A 25,437-nucleotide genomic window follows, 5' to 3' on the forward strand; every position below is an offset into this window, starting at 1 on the left:
GTTTTGTTTTTTATACAAATGTGTAAAGAAGTTCAGAAAAAAACCTTGATGAGCATCCACACTACTTCTATGTCCTCATCTACTTTGTAACTTTGTATCCAGGGGTATACATAACCTAATTCTAAAATCCCCAGCTACAATCTTGGGGCCAACTATGTTGTCCTCCTGTGCTACATGCCTGCTGACCTATTAAGTGAAGTTTGAATTTATGCCTACAACCTTCGTAAAATCTATCTTTACATTTAAAGAACTCTAAGAGGATGCCAAGGCTGTTTGTCTGGATAGGAAATATCATTGACCTAAGCTAAGCTCTTAAGTGAAGTTTCTTGTAACTGCTGCAACAAACACCATAATTAACAGTTATATTAATGTTCAGAGATTTTTATGCTCATACTGAATGAGATCTGTACAGCACCTGCTCTCCAAAATGTAAATGAAAAAGAAAAGGGTAAATTAATTAACTGCTGGAGAACACTGACAACTATCACAGTACATGTCACTACTAAAGAAGTGCTGAAGCAACTTTCTTATTGAACGATGATTTTTATAAAATGTAATTAGTGTAAGGCTTTGCAGACTGCTTCACACGTTCGTCTTGATGCAGGTTCCCTTTCCTCCTCCGTTCTTCCTTCTGCTCACACATCAGCTTTCAACCAAAACACTGTAGCACTGGGATGGCTGACAGCCACCACAGCCTGACCTAAAAGCTAAAAATGCCCACAAACAAGCAACAACAAAAAAGAGCAGGGTCTAGCTTATTTTCATCAGCCGAACAAATTGCAAAAAAACAGACAGAACAGGCAGAGCACTGACACGGCAGCATGCTGGAGTGCGAGCATCACTGCAGCTGTCATGCATCTTCCTAAAGCTGGGAATTTTTTTTCACCCCGACCCCTTGCACCGCTTTGTAAAATCGCCGGGCTGCTTAGGCTTTTCCTGACAGCTCCTTCCCCGCCCTCTCCGGGCGGCACCATTGGACTGCTGAGATGCAGCAAGGAACATGTGAAAAACAAAGAAAAAAAAAAAGAAAAAATTATCTTTTCTACAGGGAGCCGCGGGGGCCGGGGCGGCAGCGGGGGCGCAGCCCTAGCCCTTTAAGCTGCCCACCCTCGCCGGCAGGCCGCGGCGGCAGCTGGCGGCTATTTATACGCGGGCGGCGGCAGGCGCTGGGTGGCTTGCGCGGGGCGGTCCCGGTAGCGGCGGCAGCAGGGCCCGGGCCCGGAGCGGAGGCTGCCATGGCCACGGTTTTCTCCTCCACGCCGGTGAGCGGGAGCCGCTCCCTCAGCCATTCCGCCTCGCCGCTGAGCCCGACGCGGCTGAGCCGGCTGCAGGAGAAGGAGGAGCTGCAGCAGCTCAACGACCGCCTGGCCGCCTACATCGAGCGGGTGCAGGTGCTGGAGGCCGACAATTCGGCGCTGCAGCAGCAGCTGATCGAGCAGGAGGCGAGCGGCGACCGGGAGCTGGGCAGCCTGCGGCTCCGCTACGAGGCAGAGCTGGCCGACGCCCGCCGGGTGCTGGACGAGATCGCCATCGAGCGGGCCACGCTGCAGGTGGAGCTGGGCAAGATCGGCGAGGAGCACCAGCAGCTGCACAGCAGGTCGGTGCCCCCGGCCCTCCCGCCGCACCTGCCCGGCCCCGAGCAGGCCTCCCTGCTGGGGACCGCCCTGGGGCTGCCTCCTCCTGGGGGCTCTTGCAGGGTGAGGGGAAGGGGATGCTGCTTGCCAGCAGCTGTGTGTTGGGGAGGAAGTGCTCAGTGACACCCCAAGTGTCATGGTGACACCTCAGAGGTATGGCCCTGTGAGGTTGGAGTGTCTTGGGTTAGGAGAAATCCTAACGTCGGTTCTGAAGGTGTGCTGTAGGGATGCTACTGTGAGTGCTTCCTGCCGTAGTGCTGCTGGGCCACTTCAGCACCTCCCCGTGATGTGTGTGGGGCCTCCCCCAGAACTTGAGGTGTTGGTGGCCTTATGGGGATAGTATGGCATGAATGCATAGCTGACTGGGTTTGGCACCACACCTGTGTTCATAAACACTCAAGAAGCTGCTATGCTGGAAAGCATCTAGAAAGTGAATGGGGCTAGGGGAAGGAGTCTCTGTACAGTCAGCTCATCTTTTTTGGGCTTTTTAGCTCAGGTGTTGCCTAGAGGAGAATATACGGAGAAGGTAGTCCTGTAAGCAGTATAGCTTACCTGGTCTAGGCTGGTACTGCAGAGAAATTGTCCTAGTGGCTTTTAGGTCTTGATTTACATGCTACTGGGATGAACTGCCTGCTCTTTCAGGCTTGACTTTCTTGTGAGCTGTGTGTTCTGAGCCTGGAATCATCATCTTGTGTAGTCTCACCAAGCCTGGAACAAAGGGGTGGCCCAATGTAAGTGCATCAAATCCTCTTGAAGGTGCCTAGGGAAAGGAACAAGTGTCCAATCCCAACAAGCTTCTGTATGGGTATATGTAGAGTGCTAGCATTGCTAGTTATTTTAATGTCCCATTGTACTGCTAAATCAACTACAGACTTGCAATAATTTGGGTGTCCACAGGCCCCCTAAATCATGTTATGAACTTGTTTCATAGTACCTTTAGGCACCAGCTTTTTCTTTTAACACTTGTATGGAGCAAATACTGCCTTCTCATAGGCTCTGTAGGACTCAAGTAGCTGTTCTACTTGGGAATAAAACATGTTTTTGCTCTAAGCTTCTGTTTTCAGTTGCTTAGAAGTTCTTGGGCTTGTCTCATTCATGCTGGGTTTTGGCTTGTAGATCTGTTTCATAAATCTAACCAGCCACTTGAGTGGACAGTGAGGAGAGGGGTAATGCCAGTTCTAAAACTTTTCTGCTGCTCTTTGTGTTTGTGTAACTCTGGCTTTGTTTATAAAGCTTTAGGCTTGGCAGGTATGCAATCCTCTGGACTGATTTTTTTCTTTAAAGTAACTAGGTCTTAGAAGTGGTCAACTTTACAGCTCATGGAAAATGATGCATGCTGCTTTCTGAAAGGACTAGACTGAAGTCCTAATATTAATGAGTGTTTTTTATCTGGGCTGTCAAACTGCAAATGTCTCAGATGACTTGGAACAACTACTTTGAGGGTATCGTGCCCTTTATATATACACCCTTTAAATAACCTGGAGCTCTTATAGGATGGAATGTTACCAGATATCTTCCACACAGCATTAACCATTGGCTCTTATTAATCACTGGTAAAGAGACTTAAAGCTTCAGCAACAATGAAGTGTGCTTGCATTTCAGCTTTTTTTCTTAATACTTAAACAGTGGTAACTGGAAGTAGGCCAAAGACGTTTGGGGAGGAGGAGTTGTGGATAAGCATATCAGTTGGTTGAATTCACAGCCGGAGGAAGGTCAAAGCAACTACAGTAGCACAGCAGAGAAAGACAAGACCAGTTTCTTTCTGCACCAGTGAGTATAGATGTGCATTTTGCTACTGAACCTGGAATATGCAGTGTAGCAAGCTGAAGCTGTAAGAATGAATTCTGCAAGTGCTGTTAATGTCCTCTAGTCTTGACAAACTAGAGTCTGTTCCAAACATACCCGAACTCTTTTGGTAAAAGGATTTAAATTCCCCAGGTCAAGCATATGTGGCACCCTAATTTACAAGGAATGTAGTTGGCAGTGCCTCGAAGTTATTGCTTGCAACTGATAGTCAATAAGCCACACTTAGTTCTGGAATGGTTGGTATATGGGATGTTGTAGAATGCTGTAACTGTCACTGCTTGCTGCATAATAAAGTGGTATTCTGAACCCCAAACTTGGTTTAAAAGGTAGTAAATGCTCTTGTCAAAGCCAGATCTGTTAAATTGCTGTTCTTAAAGATGAAATTACTCACTTCAGGGTTCTCTGAAAATAATATTTGTCGGCAAAGAATATAGGAAACCTGAACCTGGCTGTCAGAGGCCTGCATCAGGAAAGTGGACTGTTAAAACACAGATACTAATGGAATTTCAGTCTTGCACACTTTGATTGCAGAATGAAATTTACATTATTGTAGGATGAAACAGTCAGTATTATCATTAACTAGTGTTATTGATGTACTTGTTGATATCATAACTAATACAATAAGTGGTAGCAGAGATCCCAAAAGGAAGGTGGCTAACTAATACCTAGAAAAGAAAGAAACCCGTAAATACTAAAAACTACAACACATTATCTTGTTTTTCACTGTTACCCCAGTAGAGTTAATTTCCTAGAGTCTGAGTAAAGAATAAATAACCTCTGCTAGCAAAATATTTGGGTTTGCATCATGGTCACGAAGTATGAGACACAGTCAACAAATGTCTCTGAATAGCAGGGCTAGAAAAGGCCTTGAGGAAGAACCTGATGTAGCCACATGCCCCAGGCCTGTGTTGGAACCAACCATACCTGCATCCCTTCCAGCAGATGTTTGTGTAACCCTTTTTTTAAATTCCAGATGATGGGGATTCCAGAATATCCCCCCCAGGCAATGTGCTTCAGTGTTGAACTACTGTTGGTTTCCTCCCCCTAACATCTAACCGAAATATCCTCCCTGCAATTTAAGCCTGCAACTTCCTGTCTTTTCCCCAACAGACATGGAAAATGGATTCCCTTCCTCTATGCAGCAGTCTTCCATGTATGTAAAGACTGTTATGTCTCCTGTCACTTTTCTCTTCTCTAGACTAAACAACCCCTAGTTTTTTCCAATCTTTTCTTGCAGTCCAAGCTTTCTAGAGCTGATCACTCCTGCAGAATGACTTTGGACTCTCTCCAACTGGTCTGCTCAGTTATCAACTGGAAAACTCATTGTTTGAATTATCACAACTTAGCCACTTGGCAGAACAGATTTTGCTAAAATAAATTGAATGCTTTACTCTTTGCAGTCTCAAATCTGAGTTTTGAGCAGGAAGTCAGACTCCAGCTAGTGGTGAGGCAACTGCAACAATTTTGGAAGTTAGAGCAGTCTGGGAAATTATTGCCCCTTTCTCTAACAGGAACTCGCTGTGGGCCCACCACTTCTCTACTGTGGTGCCAAGTAAAACTGGCAAGTTAAACAACTGTGTTGGTCATCCAGGTGGTACCTGAGGGCTCTGTACCTCGGTATTTGCACAAGGAAATGGCCCTCTTCTGAAGGCAAAGTTTCTCTCACCCTGTGACTCTGCCATGGTGTGAAGGAGGGAAGAGCATGTGACCCTTCCTGAGGGAGACGAGTCCCTTGCAAGGGTGCTGTGTGCTGTGAGGGAAGGATGGTTGCTGTGGGGGCTCGCTGCCCTGTGGCAGGAGCTAAGGGGCTGTAGGAGGCAAAGCCCCAGCTGGGGATGTGGGACTGACAAGGCCTGCTTGTCAGGCCTGGGCCAGTGGCCTCCTGGGGACAAAACTCTTCCTGTGCTGTGCGCAGGAATGTCCCGGAGGGCTGGGGGGGAAGGAGGAATGACACCCCCTGCCAGCCAGAGCTGCTTTCTGCCTCTACCTGCTGCGCAGGGGCTGCCTTGCCCCCATGTGTGAGCAGCATCGCTGGCCACCCTGCCTCAGGCAAGCAGGCCTCGAGCTGCTCGCACCCAGCCTGGCCGCCTGGGGGCGCTGCGGGGCCTCCCCTGGGGCGGAGGCGGCTGCTCCTGCCATGGCTGCTCCCGCCATGGCTGCTCCCTGCTGGTGAGAGGGGCATGTGGGGCTCTGGGCCGTGGGGGCCACAGCAGTGGTGCGTTTTAATGGCAATTAGGCACTTTGCCAGGAAGCCGGTGGTGGCCTTTGCTGCTGAAAGGAGGTGTCTGCGAGCAGCTTGTTCAGTGGTGACAGGTCACTGTGGTCTGGTGAACTTTGGCTTTGAGTGTGACTAGTCCCTCCCTGTGGAGATGATGGCCTGTGCCATCCCTTCCCTCTCTGGTTGGTAGTGCTGTGGAAAATAGTTGGCTTCTGTGTAGGATTCACACAAAACAAGCTGGAAACTGGGTCAGAAATCTTTCTGGTTAAACAGATGACATTTGTCTGAGGGACCTGTCTGGTTTGTTTTACAGCCTACCCTGTGCCCTCACCCCAGGTGTTAACTAACCTCTCTTCTGTTTCAGTTCTGCCACAGACCCCTGTGAAGGTAAACATGTTACAAACAAACCTTCTCCCTCACTAGCTGCAACTTACAAGTGTAAAACTTTCACTTGCAGGAATTCAAAAAAAGAAGCTGACTTAAACCAGGCACAGGCTCGTATGAGAGACCTTGATGCTCAGCTGATCACGAAGGAAGCTGACTTAGCAACAGCTTTGAATGAAAACCGAAGTTTGGAGAATGACCTTCGTGAATTAAAGGATCAAGTAGTCACTGTAAGACTTGTTCCTGGAATTTCAACTTTGCTTTTGTTCCTGAAGCTATTGCTTGTTTTTTCCCAACTAGTTATTGAGATTTAAAAGCAGAGAAAGACTGTTATCTATGGCAATGATAGGTGGACAAAAAGATTTCTGCAGTCTTGCTGAAAGCAAATGCTACTGATTGTTGGTCTGTTAAAACTTCCACCTGTTGTAGGTACCTTTAATTCTATTCTGTGACCACAGTACGTAATGTTTCTTGCTCTAAGGACAAAGTAAGTTGAAGTGTGTTGTAGTGCTATAGCCCCTGTAGCATTCTCTAACACGTCAGCAAAGGGAGCATTTGATGGACCCTGCTTCACTATGCTTAAATCTACACAGAATAAATAAGTTCTGATTACTTTTTTTGTAGGCTCTTGTGCTACTAAAATGAACTCTGCTTGAGTTGCTACTCTATCAATGCATTTCTAAGAGCATAGCTTTTGCATCTTTATGCTTTAATGTGATCATTGAACAAGCTAATTTCAAATCTTTAGGATGAAAACATAAAAAAACCAAACTTGTATCATTAAAGCAGCACACTCCAACACTGGAAGTGTATAATAGCTTGTCAACATAGGCTATAGTTGGAGGATTTCAAATGTTAAGCATCAAACAAATGATATTGGAAGTTAGGGAGAAGTCTGGAATACTTACTGTTGTGAAGGGGACAAATGTACATGGATGGTACAATTGCTTTGTCAGAAGTCCACTTTGAGGAATCAAACTTAGCTGGTGGGATTAAGGGCTGCTCTATATTTGCCTTGTGGGAAATCTGGTCTACATAATTAAATGGGATTCTTTCTGTTGCAAATATGCTGGATCCCACTGAAATAAGAACTTAAGCAGAGTAATCAACTTCAGTTAAGCAGTGTGTTTTGATTGTTGTGGGAATGAAGTTGAATGACCTGTAATAAGTTGAGTGTCTTAATTTGGAAAAATGACCTCTTAATTTTGATTACCTGATGTCTGTCTTTTTGTAGCTGAATGTGTCACTGGAAGATGCCAAAAAGCATCTCCAGAGTGAGATGTTGAAGAGGGTGGACCTGGAAAATCATATGAAAACTTTGCAGGAACAAATGACCTTCCAGAAGCACCTTCACAAAGATGTATGTTTTAGCTTATTAACAAGGATTTTTTTAGGCGTCCATGATCCCTGGATGCACTTAAAAGCAATGTTAAGATGTGGTTTATCCTTAAAGGTAACTAGCTGAGTCAACCTATGACAGTCTACCAGCCAATAACATCCACCTAACTAGGAAGGCTTCAAGAAAGTACACAACCTTATGTTAACTGGCATAGTACCAATAGGTATCTGGAATATGAGATAATTTTCTCAGGCTGCACTTCTGAAGGTAACTACAATCCCAATATACTACTTCGTGTAACTGAAAGTGCATATATTATAGTTAAAGTTAAATGATTCCAGATGTTTGCTAGAAACCTAAAATAATTGAAGAAGTTAAATCTCCTTTAATAAGCAACTTAACATTCCCTACTTCCTTAACACTTATCAAAGGTGTCTGGTAACCTTTGTGTGAGAAGTCAGTACATAGAACTAAAAAACATGTGAATGTAAACCAAATTCCTTTTGACTGGAAGGAGTCTCGAAGTGTGTGATTTAAGTGATAGAGAATTTCAATTTCTCTAACCAACTGCTATACTTTTTGACTAAAACAAGAATAGGTGAAGTAACTGCTTGAAACTGAAGTGTATATGCACATGCTCTAAGCACAGAAGAAAAGCAAAGAAATCCATCTAGTTCAAAGAATAGTCTTAAAACTAAATACAAACTACTGCATTTATGAGTTTAAGCAATGCTGGCAGTGAGGAAGCAAAACAACCCAGTGCAGCTAGCAAGGTGGAAGTACCTGACCTAACAGATTAATATCTAATATCTGAATAAAGATGAATTACTGTGCACTCAATGATAAATCTGCTTCAATATTGGATGACTTGTTAAGCTGGTATAGTAAGTCCAGTCTCAAATCAAACTGTATTGGCTTGCTTATTCTCTGAGAAATTTCTTCTCCTCCTAGGAGCTCAAGGAGACAAAAAGAGTCCATGAGAGCAGGATAGCAGAAATAGAATCTGGCCATCAGAGAGAGTTTGAGAGTAAGCTCTTGGATGCTCTGCGGGGGCTCAGAAAACGGCATGAAGAACAAATTCACGGATACAAAGAGGAGCTGGAGAGAACATTCAATGCAAAAGTGAGGCTGTAAAAGATGCCAATAAAGCTTAAGTTCTCTGTACCTTGGTATGATTAAAGTCACTAGCATAAATAGCTGACTGATGGAGCCCTTGCATTCAGTGCAGAGCTTGCTGGCATAAGTTGTTATGGAATTTTTGAAGCGGTGTCAAATTTGACAGTAGAACTTCTACCAACACTCGGTCCCAAACAAAACTGGTTCAAGCATAAATACTGTCCCTTTGGGGAGTGATTAGGAATGGCTAATGTAATAAAGTTGATAATAATTAAGACTTCTGATGAATCTGAGAGCTTGTCTGATGAATTCAGGACCAAGGTGTGCTGTGTTTGTATTGAGCAATTTCAGTATTATTGAATAAAACTTGATCTATTGATTATAGTGTTACTAAAATGCATGAAATAAAGTATTCTTACAGTTCTACAAGAGCACTTTTAAATGTATGAGTGCAAATGTCCCTTTCCAGGTCCTAGTACTGGATCAGGGGGAGAGGGTGGCTATGGAAGTAGCTTGACAGTTTGTCTTCCAGAACTGGTCTGTCACCTCTTTCCCAGCATTAGCCACATATGCAGGAAAAGATAATACTTTAGGCTTATACTCTTGGTAGGTAAGATTCCAAGGGTTTCTGGGTTGGTTGCAGTGTACAGGATTGGTATCTTAAGCCTTCTGTAATACTTAGTGCAGGATCACATGATCATCTACTTCTCTCAACATGTGTTCATTTCTTCCTGGTTCTTCTGGCTTTCTCTATACTCCAATTTATATGCCAACTCAGTGAATTCCTTTGGATGCTTCTGTCCAGGTTTCCACTGGAAATTCTGTGAGTTCCTCTTGCAGAAGCATGCCTCTACTTTATCCTTTCTTGGAACATGTCAAGATTGAATTGCCTAGAAATAGCTCAGTGCTGCTTATAGCGATGCAGGAACTGCTTAGTTACAGAACTTTTGGGGAAGAGCAATAGTTTGATAAGCACACCTAATATCCTGTAGCCCCATGCTTTGACAAGCAGCTTCTAAACAGTCTCAATTGTTCTTCTGGAGAATCAATTTACTTAATATCTATACAAAGTCTTCATGCATCTGTAACTGAAATATCCTAATCCAGCAATTTTTCACTACCTGATTATTGCTGACTTTTTCTGACATGAATGTCAAACTTGTGTAAACCTCCCTGAAAAGCAATGAAAAACTTTGACCTGGACTTTATTGGTATCTGCACACTTAAGTAAAACATAACTATTTCCAGATGTAACAGCTGGAAATCACTTGGTTTTCCTTCCTTAGTTAAAATACATGGTCATAAGCAACTCATTGCTAACAGTGACTTATCCATAGATGAAGAATGCCCAGATGTCTGCAACAAGAAATAGTGAATTTGCCAATGCTGCTCGGGAGGAGCTGATGGAAACAAAGCTGAGAGTTGATATTCTGACATCTCAAGTTAATCAATATGAAAGCCAGGTACTATCTTATTTGTATATCCTTAGAATTATTTTGAGATACCCACTTCAAAATACTGGCTTGTCCTCTCTAATCTCCAGTTACGGTTTAATTGATTTTCCCTCCCCTTAATTTTAGAATGTTGCTTTGGAGAACAGGATAAGGGAGCTACAGGAGACGCTAGATTATGATCGTGATCTCTATCGAAGGTGTATGGCTGAAAAAGAGAAAGAAATGGTACAAGCCCAGCAGCAGGCACGAGCACAGCTGGAAGAATATGAGCACCTCTTAGATGTGAAACTGGCTCTAGATCTGGAAATAAATGCCTACAGAAAGATGCTGGAAGGAGAGGAACAGAGGTAGGCTATGACAAGATCCTCATATGAGGACTTGGTTCATCCAAGATCTCTACACTAATTAACCATATATTCTTGAGAATGTGGAGGAGGCAAGAAATAAGCATGTGATTAGTGCCATAATTTAGTTCTTGAAGCATAATCTTCCGTAGATGGTATTTGTCCCACATCCACTACATGGTGTAGTAAGATGAAGTAGCTTGATAAACCCAGCTGATGAAGTTCAAAGGTCCATTAGACATCCCTCCCTAGAATCAAACTTTCTCAAAGCTTTGTGCTACATCCTAGAGATATATTAAAGACAGTGCTCAAGTTTCATGAATGAAACTGGGAAATTGTATCAACTCCCAACTATCCAGGCTCTGCCTGGTGAGAACAACATGAACTCAATACATGCTAAGAAGGGTCAAAGACTTAAACTACTTCTACTAAAGATTGTGTCTGTAGATACTTTAAAGGAATACTTATTGCAGTTGGGAACCTTTTTCTTATCGACATAAGCTTGCTCTGAACTCTAGGGCTGGGGCTGTCTTCCAAACTTAACAAGCTACTTAGCTACTCTTGCCAGTAAAAATAAAATCCTATATTCAAGACTTCATGGAAAGCTTGGATGTAAGCAGCTGTTAGGCTTGGCTATTGTGGGAGGAGAGGAGTGAGAAGAAATAAGCACATCAGATATTCAAGTGAATGTTATCTGACTTCCTTCTAGGCTAAAGCTGTCACCCAGTCCATCTTCACACAGCACTGCAACTCAAGCAACAAGTCAAGGGCGACGGTTCCTGCATGGGAAGAAAAGGAAAATAAAAGAAACCAAAAAGAGAGGGCATAGTACTGGATTTAAGACTGTTCAGCATGCTTCATCTTCTGGAAATGTATCTATTGAAGAAATTGATGCAGATGGGAAATTTGTCAGACTTAAAAACAACTCTGATGAGGTACTTCTATTCATTCAAGTCTGCATGGCCTGCCTTGCAAAGTATGACTGCTTGTGAACCGAGTGAGAGATGACAATAGGGAAGGATGAGGAGATGAGGGAAGAGTACTGACAAACTAAATGCAAACTAGGGACTTCTTAGCTAACCTGGCTGCTGTCAAGAGAAGACTAGAGGCTGATTCTTTTTTTTTTTTTTGTACTGCAGGTGTTTTGTTCACAGGCATGTCTGGGAGGTGCTTTTTGGGGTAGGTGCACTGGGTTCTATGATGCAGAGATCTAACACCTGCAGTTGTTTCTCATCAGATTCAGGCTAGCACTATCAGAAGTACTACTTATCCTAGAACTAAATAAGGTGCTTAGTAAATTGGATAATGACAGCTTCTTATTACTTAGAAATGCTTAAAAGAGCTAAAAGGGTGAATAAAGCTGACAGTATGTAATTCATGTAAAGGGTTTATCTGACCAATTAGGTAATTCTTTGACTAGTTTAGTCTGCAAATCCAGAATTACTAGAATTAATCCTCAGAGCTTCAAAACTTGTGGCTGGTAGCTTAGCCACTTCAGCCTGAGATGCCTTAAACCTTCATAGGCCACTACGTATGGGTTTATATATGTGTCCCAAGTTGGTAGATGGGCATGACCAACTTCATTTATCAGAATCTCCCTGGTAAAAAGCATCATGATCCCCCTTCAACAGAAGGCAAGAATAGATGTGCCTGAGCTTGTGGGACTAAGATTAATCCTAAGGAGGTACTGGGAGAAATCATAGGGAGGCTTTAATGGAAACTTGAAGGCTTCCTCAAAATTGATCAGATTCTTGTATGCTACAGGAGTGAGACTAAAACTGACCCTTGAGTCTGGCAAGAGCCTTGCACTTGTATGATATGGTGTTGGTCTGTAATGCTGAGAGAAATTTCTTGTTCCCACAGGATCAACCCCTACATGGATGGGTGTTAAGAAGACATCTTGGAAGTGTGTCAGATGTAACATACAAATTTCCTTCACAGTTCACTCTTCCGGCAGGCCAAGTAGTAACAGTAGGTAGTGGTTTTGTGAACCTCACTGAGTTCTATTCTTATGTTAGATGGCAATAGAGATTCATGTAATAAGGAAAATTAAATTGATACTGCAAGTGCCTAAGAAACTAAAATCCTTATTTTATGTGGAGAGGGAGGTGGGAAAAATCCTTGCAACAACTTGATCTGAAATGCCAATTAAATTTCCTTTAAAGCTAGATCTTGGGTTGAACTTGGATCATCCCAGATTGGGATGTGCTGTTATTATGAACAGAATATATTGTAGTTTATTCTTAGGGTTCCCCATACTCCTGTGACTTGATACAAGTTGTGCAAAGACTTTCACTGGTGCTAAAAGCTTTAGTCCACTACAGTTCAGCAATGCTGAGCTCATGGTTTATGGTACTAAGCTAAGTATCAGCTCTAAAATAATACTCTAAATACATTTAGACAGTGATCAAAGAGCCTAATTCTACACTCTGCACTCCAAACTCTGTACAAGCTTGCTCAAGAGATCTGTGAGTGACCCCAGGCTAGAGGCTATCTTGTATACACAAATTGCTGCCATGAGTATGTCTGTAACTGTGGCTTGGCTCTGACTCAAATAGTATGTATGTCCAAGCAAGGCTGCCTCTATATCAGGCAGAAGCTGTTAACAGCCTTTTCTGAGCTAACTGTTCTACAGTCTTTAGTTAAAAAAACATTACCACCATTCTTGGCGGTCCTGAAAAGAACTAACCTGCCAGGGATCACAGTAGTTCAGTTTCTGTTACTGGATATCTTTGGTATTGGAGTCCTTAGGATTCAGTCTAACATATACAATTCTTAATCTAACTAAAGTAAGATTCTTCAGAAGCTCACTCTAAATCTGTTGCAGATCTGGGGTGCAGCTGCTGGTGTAAGTCCAGGTCCTAGTGATCTGGTCTGGAAGTCTCAGAAGTCTTGGGGAACTGGCGATATTGGTGTTACACTCCTCACAAATGATGGTGAGGTAAGTGAGATAGTGAATAGCTTCTACTGTCCTAATACTAAACTTGTTTGGTGTGCTTAATTCTTGAGGGTTCTTAGTGGCAATTCAATTGTGTTCTAGGAACTTGCAGAGAGGAAGATAATGCATGTACCCAGAGGAGAAGAAAGTGGTGAGCAAGATGATGATAATGAAGAAATAACTGGAAGTGAAATGGAGTTTCCATCTCGGGTAAGCTGCCTGAAGTTTAAATACATGCTATCAACAGAATCATTCAATGGCCATTTCTTTTCGTTACTGTATGAAAATACTTCCCCAAGCACTATCTATATCCTACAACTCTTAACATTTTTCTTGATGTCAGACCAAAAGAAGAAGGAAAAAGAAATGTTGTTTGGTTTCATGATAGTGGTTCCTGTGAGCATCCTTAAGCAGGTGAGATGGTGAGAATCATGTTTGTCATCTCATAGAAAACTTGCTTCATTAATAGTGCTGCAGTCTTTTGTCCCATGTAGGATGTAGCTTGCATGGCTTTGCATCAGAAGTGGAATTGTTTTGCTTATTCTCTGGTTGAATATGATCAAATAGTAGCATTAATTGTTTGGTCTCTTCTTACTGACACTCTGAAAAATACTAGCTTTAATGTTGCATCTGACTGTGAATAAACTTAAAAGCTGTTACCTCAAAAACAGAATGCAAACACTAACTAAAAAGATCTTATTTCTGTGGGATGAAGTGACATATCTGACAGTCCAAACAGTGTCCCCGACTTGCTCTTAAGATAACTTAAATTCACACTGAAGAAACCTAATATTTCTATTCAAAGGTATGAAAAGGCTGAAATCAAAGTTCTTAGTGTATTGATTGCCTAAGTCCCTCTTAAATTCAAGCATGAGTTTGAGGCACTTCTCTTTCAGCTCATTTTCAGGAACTACTTTTTCTTATTTTGCTGTGCAAAATAAGAACTTCAGCCTCACTTCAGTTATAAATACTCCCTTCAATACTTTCCAAGTGGAACTTCAGCACAGATGGAGGTCATGCAATGGAATTAACAAATAGAAGCAGCATGTTTTGCCTTGGATATACTTATAACCCTTTGGCTACAACCTGCATGTGGTAACGCCCTGTGAAAAACTCTCTAGCCCCTCCAAATGGTTGTGACTGACCATCTTACAAGTCTGAACTTCTGCATATTGGATGCTTCTAGTGTACTTTGATATCCTCGTAGTCAGGTATCTTTAATTGCTGAAGTAGTCTAAAACAGAACTAATACGAAGGCTCTAAATTGGTCATAACTGAACAATTATGGACTGTACTTGATTCTTGAGTTGGTTTGTTTCTTGACTTGAAAATAGCACCAAGTCCCCTTTACTAGGCCCTAAGCACAAGGGGACACCTAACTAAAAATTCATTGTCTCCCTCCTGCTGACACAGCATGTTGAGCTACCACAGCTCATGCTAAAACCAATCCTACAGTTACAAGGAGGACTTGCATCTTACTGCACCAGGCCTTAGAACCACCACCATTTCCTAGATATTGTCACAGTATACCTGTCTGAAAACTTAACTTAAAAGTACCTCAATACTGTCTTTCTGAAGAAAATGTACCTAAGAACAGGCAGTTATTGCCTGCTGCTTGGTTCTTTCCTTGTCCTTCTTTCAAACAGAAAATCTGGGTAAATATCTATTATTATAATACTGTCTGGCTTAAAGGACGTTTATCAGTCTCCTGACTTGTATGCACATTCTTGTAATATTTTCAGTGTCTCACTGAAGGAGCGTGAGACCCTGTTAAATAGGCTATTCAGAAAGGTTCTATAATGCTGTTCTGGCCTTTGGGCTCTTAATGCACAGCATAGACCAAAATGGTTGAAGTAACACCAGTAGAAGCTTTAGGCTTAAAAAGACTTACTGATATAAGCTTCTTTTCATGTTCAGAGTAGGGCCTCTCCAAATAAAGAGCCTTTAAAAAAAAAAAACAAACTTGAATTGACTAATAATATGGCTTGTTTGGCAATCAGTGATGGAAAGCAAAAGGTAACATTTTTCCTTACACCTCTAATCTGTTTTATCATAATCTGTTTTATCAGCAACTTTACAATACAGTTGTGTGCCACTTATGGTAAGAATCAATTCTAAAACTCCCACTCAAATGTTAATGTCATTCCTGTCTGCTGAATTCTTGTCAAACTTTTGTCATTAGTACCTATATGCTTCTGCTGCATTTGTAGTACTGAAATAAAGGCAGCTTAGTGAAAAACAGGTAACTTCTTGCATGCAGTAAAATGATGCAAAGAAAGCATGCTGTGCTTTAAAGGAAGGCAGGGTTTCCATAGTTTTTGCTTCTGCTTTTACCATCCTAACTAGGGTAGCATGAATCTGCATGCCAGTTAAGTTTTGGTGCTTCAGAACTGAGGTACTGATAGCTTGATAGCCTTTCATTAAGGAAAGCATAGGCTCATGTATTGCATGGACTCAAATTCTTAAAAGCTTGTTTTCTTTTTTCCCTACCCCCAAACCATCTGGTATGTTAAGGTACTGCCTTTCTTGAAAATCTGCTTTACTTTATTAATAAAGTAACTAAAACTACAAAACACTAAAAACCCACACACACTTATATGATGATAAAGTAGGTAACCAGCAATAAATACTAAGTTTGTACACATGCTAATTAGCCTACTGTCTTGATGTTTTATTTCTGCAGCAAAATGAGGATTCTAGCTGTTCTGTCATGTAATGTGGACAAAGATGATCATCTGAAAACACGTCTTAATCCCAGGTGACAGACTACATGTGTTTTGGTATCTTCTGCAATATATGAAACTTGGAATTCACAACTCCCATCTGACCTCTTTGTAAGAAACATTGTCCATAACATGATGAGATTTCCTACCTTCTGATACTGGACCCTGTCCTTGGATTCACTGATATAAAGAGCAGTAGAACACAAGCTCCATGTGAAGTTATTTTTACTTTAACACAAGGATCTAGTTTCCATGACCTGCTGAAACAGAGCAAGGTACACAGTTTACAAAACTTCTGAAAATATGCCCTAGAAGGATGCTAAATATTTGACAATGAGCATGAGGCTGCCTCAGCTTTCTCAATATTCTGATATGGTGTTTCTCCAAAGGTAATTTCTGTTCAGGCCTGAGTGGGAAACTACATGGGCCAGATCACACCCTATCTTGCACCTTGTGCAAGTCTGAACTAGGCTGAAGTAAAACATTATCCTGAAGAGTGCTGAGTGTCCAAAATATTTCCTCCTCAGGTCCTGATGCTGAAATATATGAAACTGGTCTAGATCACTTGCTACAGAACTTCCTAGAGTAAAACATTTCAAACTTAAAAGCAAGTTGTAAAAAATATTCTTGTCTGTTGTTAAATGTACTGTTTCTGTATTCTAGCACTTGAAAATTGACCAGTTTCAGTATTGTATGTTTCTAGATAAGGTTGACACAGCTATGCTGTGATATACTGTAACTTGGACAGATGTATCCTGTAAATGTGAAACAGCATCTCATTCCAACAGAGAAAGTACTGTAACTAGCAATATTAGCACTCTGTTTGAATGGTCCCAACAAGCCAGCTTTCTAAGGTGCTAGGAAAAAAATGCTGAAACAAAAATCAAAACTAGAAAGCACCAACTATAGTAAAAGGTACTTCAAAAATATCTGCTCTTAGAGTCCTTACGTACTAAATCTCTGTGCAGTCTACAGTACTGCTTTGTGTATGTCTAATGGGGCAGTGGGGGGAATAAGGCTATTGGCCACTATGTAACTTACTGCAACTTTAATAGCTCTGTAGTCTAGGTAAAGCCTGACCTATAACCCTCAGAAACTAGGCAGTTGGCCTCTGGGGCCACTGCATTTAATTACTCTGAGCCTCTTTTTACTAAAATGCTTATGTGCTGGCTCTATGGTAAAGAAAGGGCCTTGATGAGCCACATAAAGTATACTTCCCTTTAAGAGCATGAGGGGAGGGGAGTAGCTGAAGGGAGAGGAGCAGCTGAGATTGCAGATTTCTCCAAATGCTGGATAGTTTTTTGACTGCCTCTTAACTTGCCAAAGTATTCAGTTCCAAATGTAAGACCTGTTCTGTGTTAGGATGCTGTTGTTAAGGTGAGGCTTTCCTTATATTAGCTTAAACTCTTAAGTTATTAAAGCCTAGTTTTGAGACTGCAAGAGTAGATGCTGGTTTAATACTTGTATCTTAGCAGATCTCAATTCTTGTTGTACCTTATGGCCCACATAGAAATAGCTGCTGCTCTAACCTTGCTATATTTATCTTGATTTCTTAAACTTTTTTAACTATTAAAGATATTTTTCATGTATATAAAAGCAGTCTTGACTTTAATATTTGCAGGTTTAATAAAGTTCATTTTGTTCATTGATCTTACTTGAGTGGCTCAAAAGACTTTGAAGCAATAAAACTTGAGTTTAGGGAAGATTCCCTGCAGACTGAAGAAACCTTCAGAAATACTCTGTACTGCCCTGTACTATATTTATCACTCAGTTCTTCAAATAAAGCTGAACTGCTATGAACTTGATTTAAGAGGAATCTTCAGTATTTCAAATGAAACCTTTTTGAGGGAAGGATGTTATTAGGCAACAACCATGAAACATTTGAACTAGTGTACAAGTCTTGATAGGAAATAGCAGTGGTACAGGATGTTGTTTGGTAACACCATCAGTGGTCTAGGAAACAAGATCTACTTCCATTTACCTAACTATACAACCTACCAGACAGTTTATGAAACTTGTCCTTAGCATACAATCTTAAAAAGGCACATATTAAAGAATTGATTCTTTAATGTGCAATGGATCCTATTGTGCAAATTGTCTTCCTGGTAGCAAACCCTAAAGATGGCTGGTTTCCTATGACCTCTCGATATACTTTATCCTAACAGTATAGCTTTCTTGACTTGCTTCCAGCTTACTACTAAACAATAGCTAGTTCTGTTAGATGAGACACCTATTGCAGCTGACCAGGAGCTCTATACTAAATGGCAAGCTGCCTACTGTAAAGTGTATTGAGGATTCAAACCTTTATATATATCTATATATCTATCTCTCTGTGTGTGCACACATGTGTGCATATGTAATTCTTTCCTCTAGGGAATTCTAGTGAGGTAAAAGAGATTTCAATGCCTCTTCTCTTGCCTGCTATAGAAAGGTATGACTGGTGAGACCTCTCTGATAAAGTGGGGGAAAAAAACAAAAGCAGCTGTGAATCCCAAATACTTAAACCTTTGAAAGTTGTCCCATACATTTTGTATTCAGAACATCATAGCTACTTTCATTCAAAAACTAGGTCAGGACCAGTTACTTTCCATATTTCTGCTCTAATAACTACTAGGTACTTGCCCAGGAATTTGGAAAAGAGCTGATGAATTTTCTTCTTTACATGAGCAAGTCCAAATTCTGAGATGATGTGCCCTAAGTAGCAGGCTGTAGCCAAAGCTGCAAAGAATAACCCTCTACTTCTCTTGTGATAATTGCACAAGCCAAGGCCAGAGATGAGAGAAACCAGAAAGACATGGGTTTGATAGCCTATTTATTTATTTGATAGCCTCAGATGAAAAAGTTACTGCACCTGTGATACACATGAAATTCTTTCCTCTCTAGGGAATGCTGTTTCAACTGGACTACAGAACCAAGTAGAGATTGAAATGCTGAAGCTGGATTCAAGCCAGTTTGCCCATAAAGAGTTCAGTTCCTTTCTCATCACTCTGTCTTGTACAGAGAGCAATTGGCAAAAGATTACACGTTCCTCTGGGGCTGCTGAATTTTTTGGTCATTACTACATCTGCATTTACTAAGCAAAGCAGGAGAAGGCTAACAGAAAAACAAATTAATTCTATCTTCATTTTGATAGTAAAGATTGCCATGTCTGTCCTTCATTTTGAGGCTTTTTTTGCATATTTTTAGTTATAGCATGTCTTCTCAGCGTAGCCTTCTCTTTGTCATCCTTCATCCCTTTTAAATAAATTTAAAAAACTAGAAGAGTATTGACTTTTCATTTGTTTGCAGTAGTCACCAGGCATACTCACCTATTTACCTCAGTGGAGTTCTATACAAACCCTGTGGAGCTAGGATCAGTTTGTACTTAGTTCAAAGGAATCTTTCTCTTATCCTCCTGCTAGAAGAAAATTTTAACAGACATTATAAATGCTACACAATCAGTAGGGAAAGAACAAGATTATTAAAATTCCAGTGGCTAAGGTGTCATAAAACTAATACTTTAGCTTTATTCATACATTTTTAATGTAGCATTGTTTTCTTTACTGAAAGCTGATATATTTAGCAAAAGTGACCTCCAGCTCAAAAACAAATGCCAGAACTATAGGAACAGAAGCAGCAACCACTGTTCTTAGCCCACAGAAATATTTATTCAGTTTGGTCAGTAAATTATAGGAATTTTCAATGCTGAGAACTCGTACTTAGTACAACAACGTCATAGTATTGACAACAACAACTTTGCCTTTTGTCAACATACAATGTGAAACATGGATTAACTTGCTCACAATAAATTACAGTGTGATAGATGAAAAGAGCTCAATGACATCAGTAACTTAGGAACTGGTTACAGTTTGCTTCACTTACTTACAGTATTTTTAAAAATGGTTTTCAATAGTAAAATCATTGCAGCCAAAGATAAAAAAAAATCCACGTACAATAATAGCAAGGAAGTGCATTTTTGGAGCAACGGTGAGCTACCGGTAAACACTTCATACAGTGATCTTCAAGGCACAAAGCAAAAAAACTGGGTATGGGTTTTTTTGCAGGTTGATGGAGTCAGGGAAGGTAATTTTTTTTTTTAATATAAAATAAATACATTTTAAAAAGACGCATACAAAAGTCAGTAAGTCAGTCAAATAGCAAGGCTTTCACAGAATGCCACACTGACAGAACATTTGTGAATCCATTTCAGTCATGAAATCACGTTCACAGCTTGAATGACACAATCACTGAGGCAAGGGAACCATCACTTCAACATAATTAATGGGGAAGAAGCCAGACTCTCCATTTAACATCCCCTCATACCAATTCTCATCAATCTGATTGGTCAAAGTTATGATGTCCCCTTCCTTAAACCCAAGCTCGCCTTCATTTTCTGGCTCAAAGTCATAGAGAGCTTGGCAGCAAGGCTGATCCATGTGCATTGAAGAACCTGCCCAGTGACAGAAAAAAAAAAAAAGTATCAATAGAGCTTCACAGCATCCCACCAGCCACTAAGCATAAAACAATGGGTCAAAACATGGAGCCCTGCTGTCATGAATTCCCCCCAAACAGTTTTTCCATTGCTTTCACCCATTAACATCTAGTCCTTCTACATATAAAAAATAATACTAGTGATAATTAGTTTAAAGCATAATCCTGTTTCTCCCTTAAGTTCAGATGCTACTCTATTGTCATTCCTAGTTGCCTTCCCCTTCAGAAGGATATTTATCTCAAACTGATAGTTTGGGTAATCACAGTTGTCAAAATCAGCGTGGTCTCTTTGGAGTGGTGGCTAGAGGAACTGGAAGGGTAGGAGCTGAGGAAGTAGAGGAGTCAACAGAAGTGACAAGTAATCATTTAAAGAAATTGCACTGCAGCACACTGCTGCTGTGTGAATACATACCAGAGGGCAGGGGCTCAGAGTCAGTCCTACAAACACACCCTTACAGCCTGGAGGCAGCCTCCTGGATTTTCATGCTACATGTGCATTTGCTGGAGCAAGGCTTCCAGCTGCTCCTGCATGAAGGCTTCCACCCTCACCTCACTTGAGCAGTGACAGTCATTTCTGGGTTACTGCTCCCCAAGTTCATGTGTTCAAATCCTTTGTCGTACACATCCTTCAGCTGAACTAAAGCAAAGGTTATGCTAGGAACAATGGTGCCTGTCAAACTTTTTTACAGATGAAAGGAGTTTTCCGAGACAGTATCTGGCTGTTCTTGTGACTTACACTGTTTGCCCTGCTATACAGATCTTAATTCCAAATTACTCTTTTAAAACATTAATGGTACCATATGCAAACATAGTAGTAAGTACATATATTGACTGGAAAACAAGTAAATATAAACATAAAGTACAAAACAGAATCGCCATTAGCAAAACAAGTTAACCTTGTAAATGCAGTCACCTTTTTTAAAGATATTCTCATGAAGGGGTGTTAATCAGCTTGGATTTGTGGTATGGATACATTCATTCATATTTATGAATAATAACTTATTCTAATAAAATGTAATCTAATGTTCAAATTGTAAAGCTTAGCCCTGTGGCCAAGGACTAGCCAGAGGTTCAACTGAAGTTCAGCCAGAACAGATTTTTAAAAACATATACAGCATATCCAAGTAGAAGTCTGGTAATTTGAAATATATTTGTAAAGGAAGAATAGGAGAAAAGATTTCATGCTGCTGCCATATAAACAGTACTAAAACACATTATAGCATGACAACTCTAGAACACTCTAGTACTTCCATTAAAGCAGCTAAACCTCTTAAATGCTAAGTTATTCAGGTTGTCTTATTTGCAACAATTCTCAAATATTCTAGTCTTGACTCTCTCTCCCAGCTATCACACACGCTAATCATGCAGTCACCTTGAAGAATAATTTTTGTCTGGCTAAATCTGCACACAATTGGTAATGCAATATAGATACGATAGCTGAGATGCTAAAAATGCATGCAAAAATGCATTTTGATCTGCTAATCATGGTAACATGTAGGAAACCATTGAAAAGTAACTGTTGAGGCATTTTCTAGTAAAAGGAATTGGGAGAAGCCTCTTAAGGAAGCCAGCTGACAACTATTCTGGTGATCAGTAAATGAGAACAGGTGAAAGCATCTTTTTAATTGACAATAATACAATCAGGGGTAATATTTGGTGTTAAAACTGGGAAGTAGGAATTCCTTTTCTATTTTGTGGGTATGTTTTATCCTTTATAACAACAGAAGAGAGCTTTTATTTATAACAACGGAAGAGAGCCGTCAACACAGAGATCCCCCTCAGCAAACCCCTCCAGAACACTGCTGTAACAACGCCAGACCAGTCCTCTGCCTGTGGAAGGCATGGGGTAGTGACAAAGTTTTACAAGAACAACCGAATTACGGCTAGTCTAATACAATGGCACGGGTGAAAGCTTGGTTCTGGACATAGTTTTGCTGAAACAGCCCAAGCAGAAAAAACGAAGATGAGCCACAGTTTCCCAACAAAAAGGGACTGATTGTGTTCAAAACCAGCTGAGTTCTTTTCAGTCTTTGCCAAGGTAGAACTGGTACCAGCTCACTGGAACTGTCAACAGCAGAAGGCAGCACTCTGAATAACTGACAAAGTTCCTTGCTTTCACCAGCTGCTCCGATGGGGTTAATCTATTATTGCAAGCCAGTTAGTTTCTAACAGTAAGGTACCTGATATGAGATGGATCACATTTGGTTCATTTTAAGCTCCAAAGAACGGAAAAGAAATGTCTGGCAGCCTGGAAAGATTTTTAAATAATGGTCACAGCCAGTACAACCGGTTTCACTCCAGGCTGTAGGATCAGTCAAAGTCTTCATTAGAGTCAGGCAGCTGCTGCTACTGTATAATCCAATGAGACAAAGCTTCCCTGACAAAGGCAATGGGGGCACCACTGGCTGACAGTCTGCAACACACACTGTTTAACATCACAGAATTGGTGACAGGATTCCAGCCTTTTCCTGTCTATTAAATACTTGCACATCCTTTCCTGTTGCAGATTTAAGCTAAAGAAATTGCACTCTCTTTTTCTGCAAACAGGATTTATGTTAATTTGCAACACCATGCACGCCTGCTTAATTTCTCCAGTTGTGGAGCTAAACTGCCACACTTCATTGTCACATTCAAAGATGACTTGTCATTAATCTCCAGACCACTCAAACCTGGCCAGCACAAATGGAAAAAACCACCACAAAAACAGGTTAAGCAAGAAGCTGTCTATGACTGTTACAGAATGAAGGCAGAATGCCATTCAATGCTGGTTTGGTTTTTTGTTTGTTTTCCCCAAAGGGAGTTACTGCCTGTACCTGCATCTACTCTGCCTTCTATTCCATGTTGTACACATATGGTAGCAAAATTATACTTTAATAATAACAAACTGGAAACTTGCTAAGATAATTAATCCAAGCCTCCCTCACAGCTGAAGTGAGTAAACATTTAAATGCTTATGCTACATTCCAGCACCTGGCAACCAGACCCATTTATTTCATATCATAGTCAAACCTGACAAACAAAAAGAATGAAAGGCATGACATAACACAGCATTTAAAGAGAGTTCTAAAATGAGCCAGATGATGCTCATAGCCTCAGCTGATTAATGAGGGTAACAATGAATTAGAACAAAAACACAGATTTGTTATCTGTGCTTAATCAAAGCAGCTAAATAATTCACAACATTAAAATGAGGTTTCTGTGAATCTAGCAATGCAAATGTGTGCAAGTCATTAGTAGTAAATAATCCCCATGTGTTAGGGACCATACAAAGGAAAATACTATTTCTAATTCAAGAAGCTGATACTTAACTTGAAAAGCTGTGGTGAAGCACGGGAAAAACCATTTCAACACTCAGAACTGGATTGTGGTAGTTGTGCTGAATGTATCACAGCTTACTTGGAATGTCCTGTTGATTTCCATGGGTTCACTGAATACTAAGATACTACTTACCTTGAGTGACAGTATCAGAGAAATTAAAGGTCTACATTTTGATAGGGTCAATGTGTAAAATGGGAAATTAAGCATGAAAGTGCTTGCTTGTGTAGGATGAAGAGGTCAGTTTTCTAAATGAAGAAAGCGGGTGATCATGATGCTATCCCCCCTATCACATGGAGACCTTAGAACATTTAGCAGTTTTGCTTAGAGCCGCCTGGTTCACATTTCTAAAACACAGACCATAAATCTAATCTGTTTCATGATTCTGATTTTAAACATGAACAGAAAGGTTTCGCCATTTACAAGCAGGGCATATTGACCCCACTGCACCTCCACAGAAATCCATATGGATACGTTTTGAGTATGGACAGGAAGAGAAAGAAGACAATGAACAACGATTTCACTGATGATTGTACCTGCCGGGGAGGTAAGCACAGCATCCATAGCTTCTTCAGGAGGAAAAAAACATGATAGATGGTCTTTCTGATATTATTAGCAACACTAAGTATAGCAACAATTATTAAATATATCCCATTTCTCCTTTTCATCTCTCTCATGGTTGTTTTATTTCTTTTCCATTCTGACAGCACTGAGCCAAGCAGTAAGTGAAAACCCATCATTTAGTGATATGCAAGCAGTTGATGCAATAGTCCCTGAATGGAATCAATGAATGGAAGTGGCTCACTCTTTTCTTATCTTAGTGATCAGTGGTAATTTATTTTTCAGTTCATTCACTGAATTTTAGCTCATTAAATCTGGCTTTTATTTTTAAAACTAAGTGGGCTGGAAACAACCTTGAGAAGTCACCTAGTCTGTCTTTCTCCCAAAGGCAGGACTGATTTCCCTTAAAGGACATCTTGGATCAATTGCTTCATGGCAATGATAAACCACTGTAATATGTGTGCTGTTTTATCTCTGGTTTGACACACCAGTTTATATACAAATGCTGACGCTGAATCTCCTTTCTCCACTGCACATGCAAAGCAGAAAAAATAAAGTTTATGTAACTTGACAAGTAATTGATACGGGCCTAGAAATTTTATGCAGAATTTTTAATAAAGGTTGCTATGTTTTTGCTACTTTCCTCCAGATGTGCTGTGAAAATAACTGGAAAAAGTTATTGATTGCTGCAGGCATCCCCAGTGCTTTGAATGAAATGCGTCCTTGCATCACATGTCTTAGGAAATGGTGGTCTGAATTGAGAGGAGAGTGCAAAGAGGGGGTTGCCTCCCTCAGTCCCAACCATGATCTGCAACCATGATCTGCTTCGGCTCAGGGAAGCAGGCAGAGGCAGACATGGAGAGCCCAGCACAGGGCTAGTCTCTGGATGGATCCCCATGGAGATGGCAATGGCAGGACGTCTCTGTCACCAGGGTTAATGGCACCCCGTGGGTGATCCCCTTGCTCTGCTGGACCGTACCTCACTATCTTACCACGTCATGCAGTAGCTTGTCTTGGATTTTATGTTCTAGAAACTGCTGCTGTAATTGCGAGTCTTATACTGGAGGCTGTGTTTTTATACTGTATTTTTGTACCACTTTTTGAGAAGTATTGGTAAAGAGTTTGGTTTTTTATA

The 25,437-nt window shown here is 40.9% G+C and overlaps 2 protein-coding genes across 3 annotated transcripts in view; one reads left to right on the plus strand and one right to left on the minus strand.

Annotated features, from left to right (window-relative positions):
* The first annotated feature begins 1,228 nt into the window (after positions 1–1,228).
* On the plus strand, positions 1,229–13,647 carry LOC140655511 (lamin-B3-like). Its single transcript, XM_072870172.1, has 11 exons — positions 1,229–1,597; positions 6,116–6,272; positions 7,277–7,402; positions 8,333–8,503; positions 9,835–9,960; positions 10,078–10,298; positions 11,005–11,230; positions 12,159–12,266; positions 13,123–13,236; positions 13,336–13,443; positions 13,577–13,647. Exons 1-11 carry the CDS (start codon positions 1,236–1,238, stop codon positions 13,616–13,618), a joined length of 1,761 nt encoding a protein of 586 aa, XP_072726273.1. The 5' UTR covers positions 1,229–1,235; the 3' UTR covers positions 13,619–13,647.
* A 5,925-nt stretch (positions 13,648–19,572) lies between these two features.
* SH3GL3 (SH3 domain containing GRB2 like 3, endophilin A3) overlaps positions 19,573–25,437 on the minus strand; it is a 59,384-nt gene continuing 53,519 nt past the window's right edge. For both annotated transcript variants that reach the window (XM_072870745.1, XM_072870746.1), the window contains one exon: positions 19,573–20,385. In XM_072870745.1, coding sequence (XP_072726846.1) covers positions 20,180–20,385 — 206 coding nt within the window. In that variant the 3' untranslated portion in view covers positions 19,573–20,179. The remainder of the gene's footprint in view (positions 20,386–25,437) is intronic.

The sequence above is a fragment of the Ciconia boyciana genome, chromosome 8 (assembly GCF_034638445.1).
Source record: "Ciconia boyciana chromosome 8, ASM3463844v1, whole genome shotgun sequence".
Classification (NCBI taxonomy): Eukaryota; Metazoa; Chordata; class Aves; order Ciconiiformes; family Ciconiidae; genus Ciconia; species Ciconia boyciana.

Coding starts and splice junctions, on each gene's coding strand:
- LOC140655511 (XM_072870172.1), top strand. CDS start 1,236: ATGGCCACGGTTTTCTCCTCCACGCCGGTGAGCGGGAGCCGCTCCCTC. Junction 10,299..11,004: donor CTGGAAGGAGAGGAACAGAG/GTAGGCTATGAC, acceptor ACTTCCTTCTAG/GCTAAAGCTGTCACCCAGTC. Junction 12,267..13,122: donor CGGCAGGCCAAGTAGTAACA/GTAGGTAGTGGT, acceptor AATCTGTTGCAG/ATCTGGGGTGCAGCTGCTGG.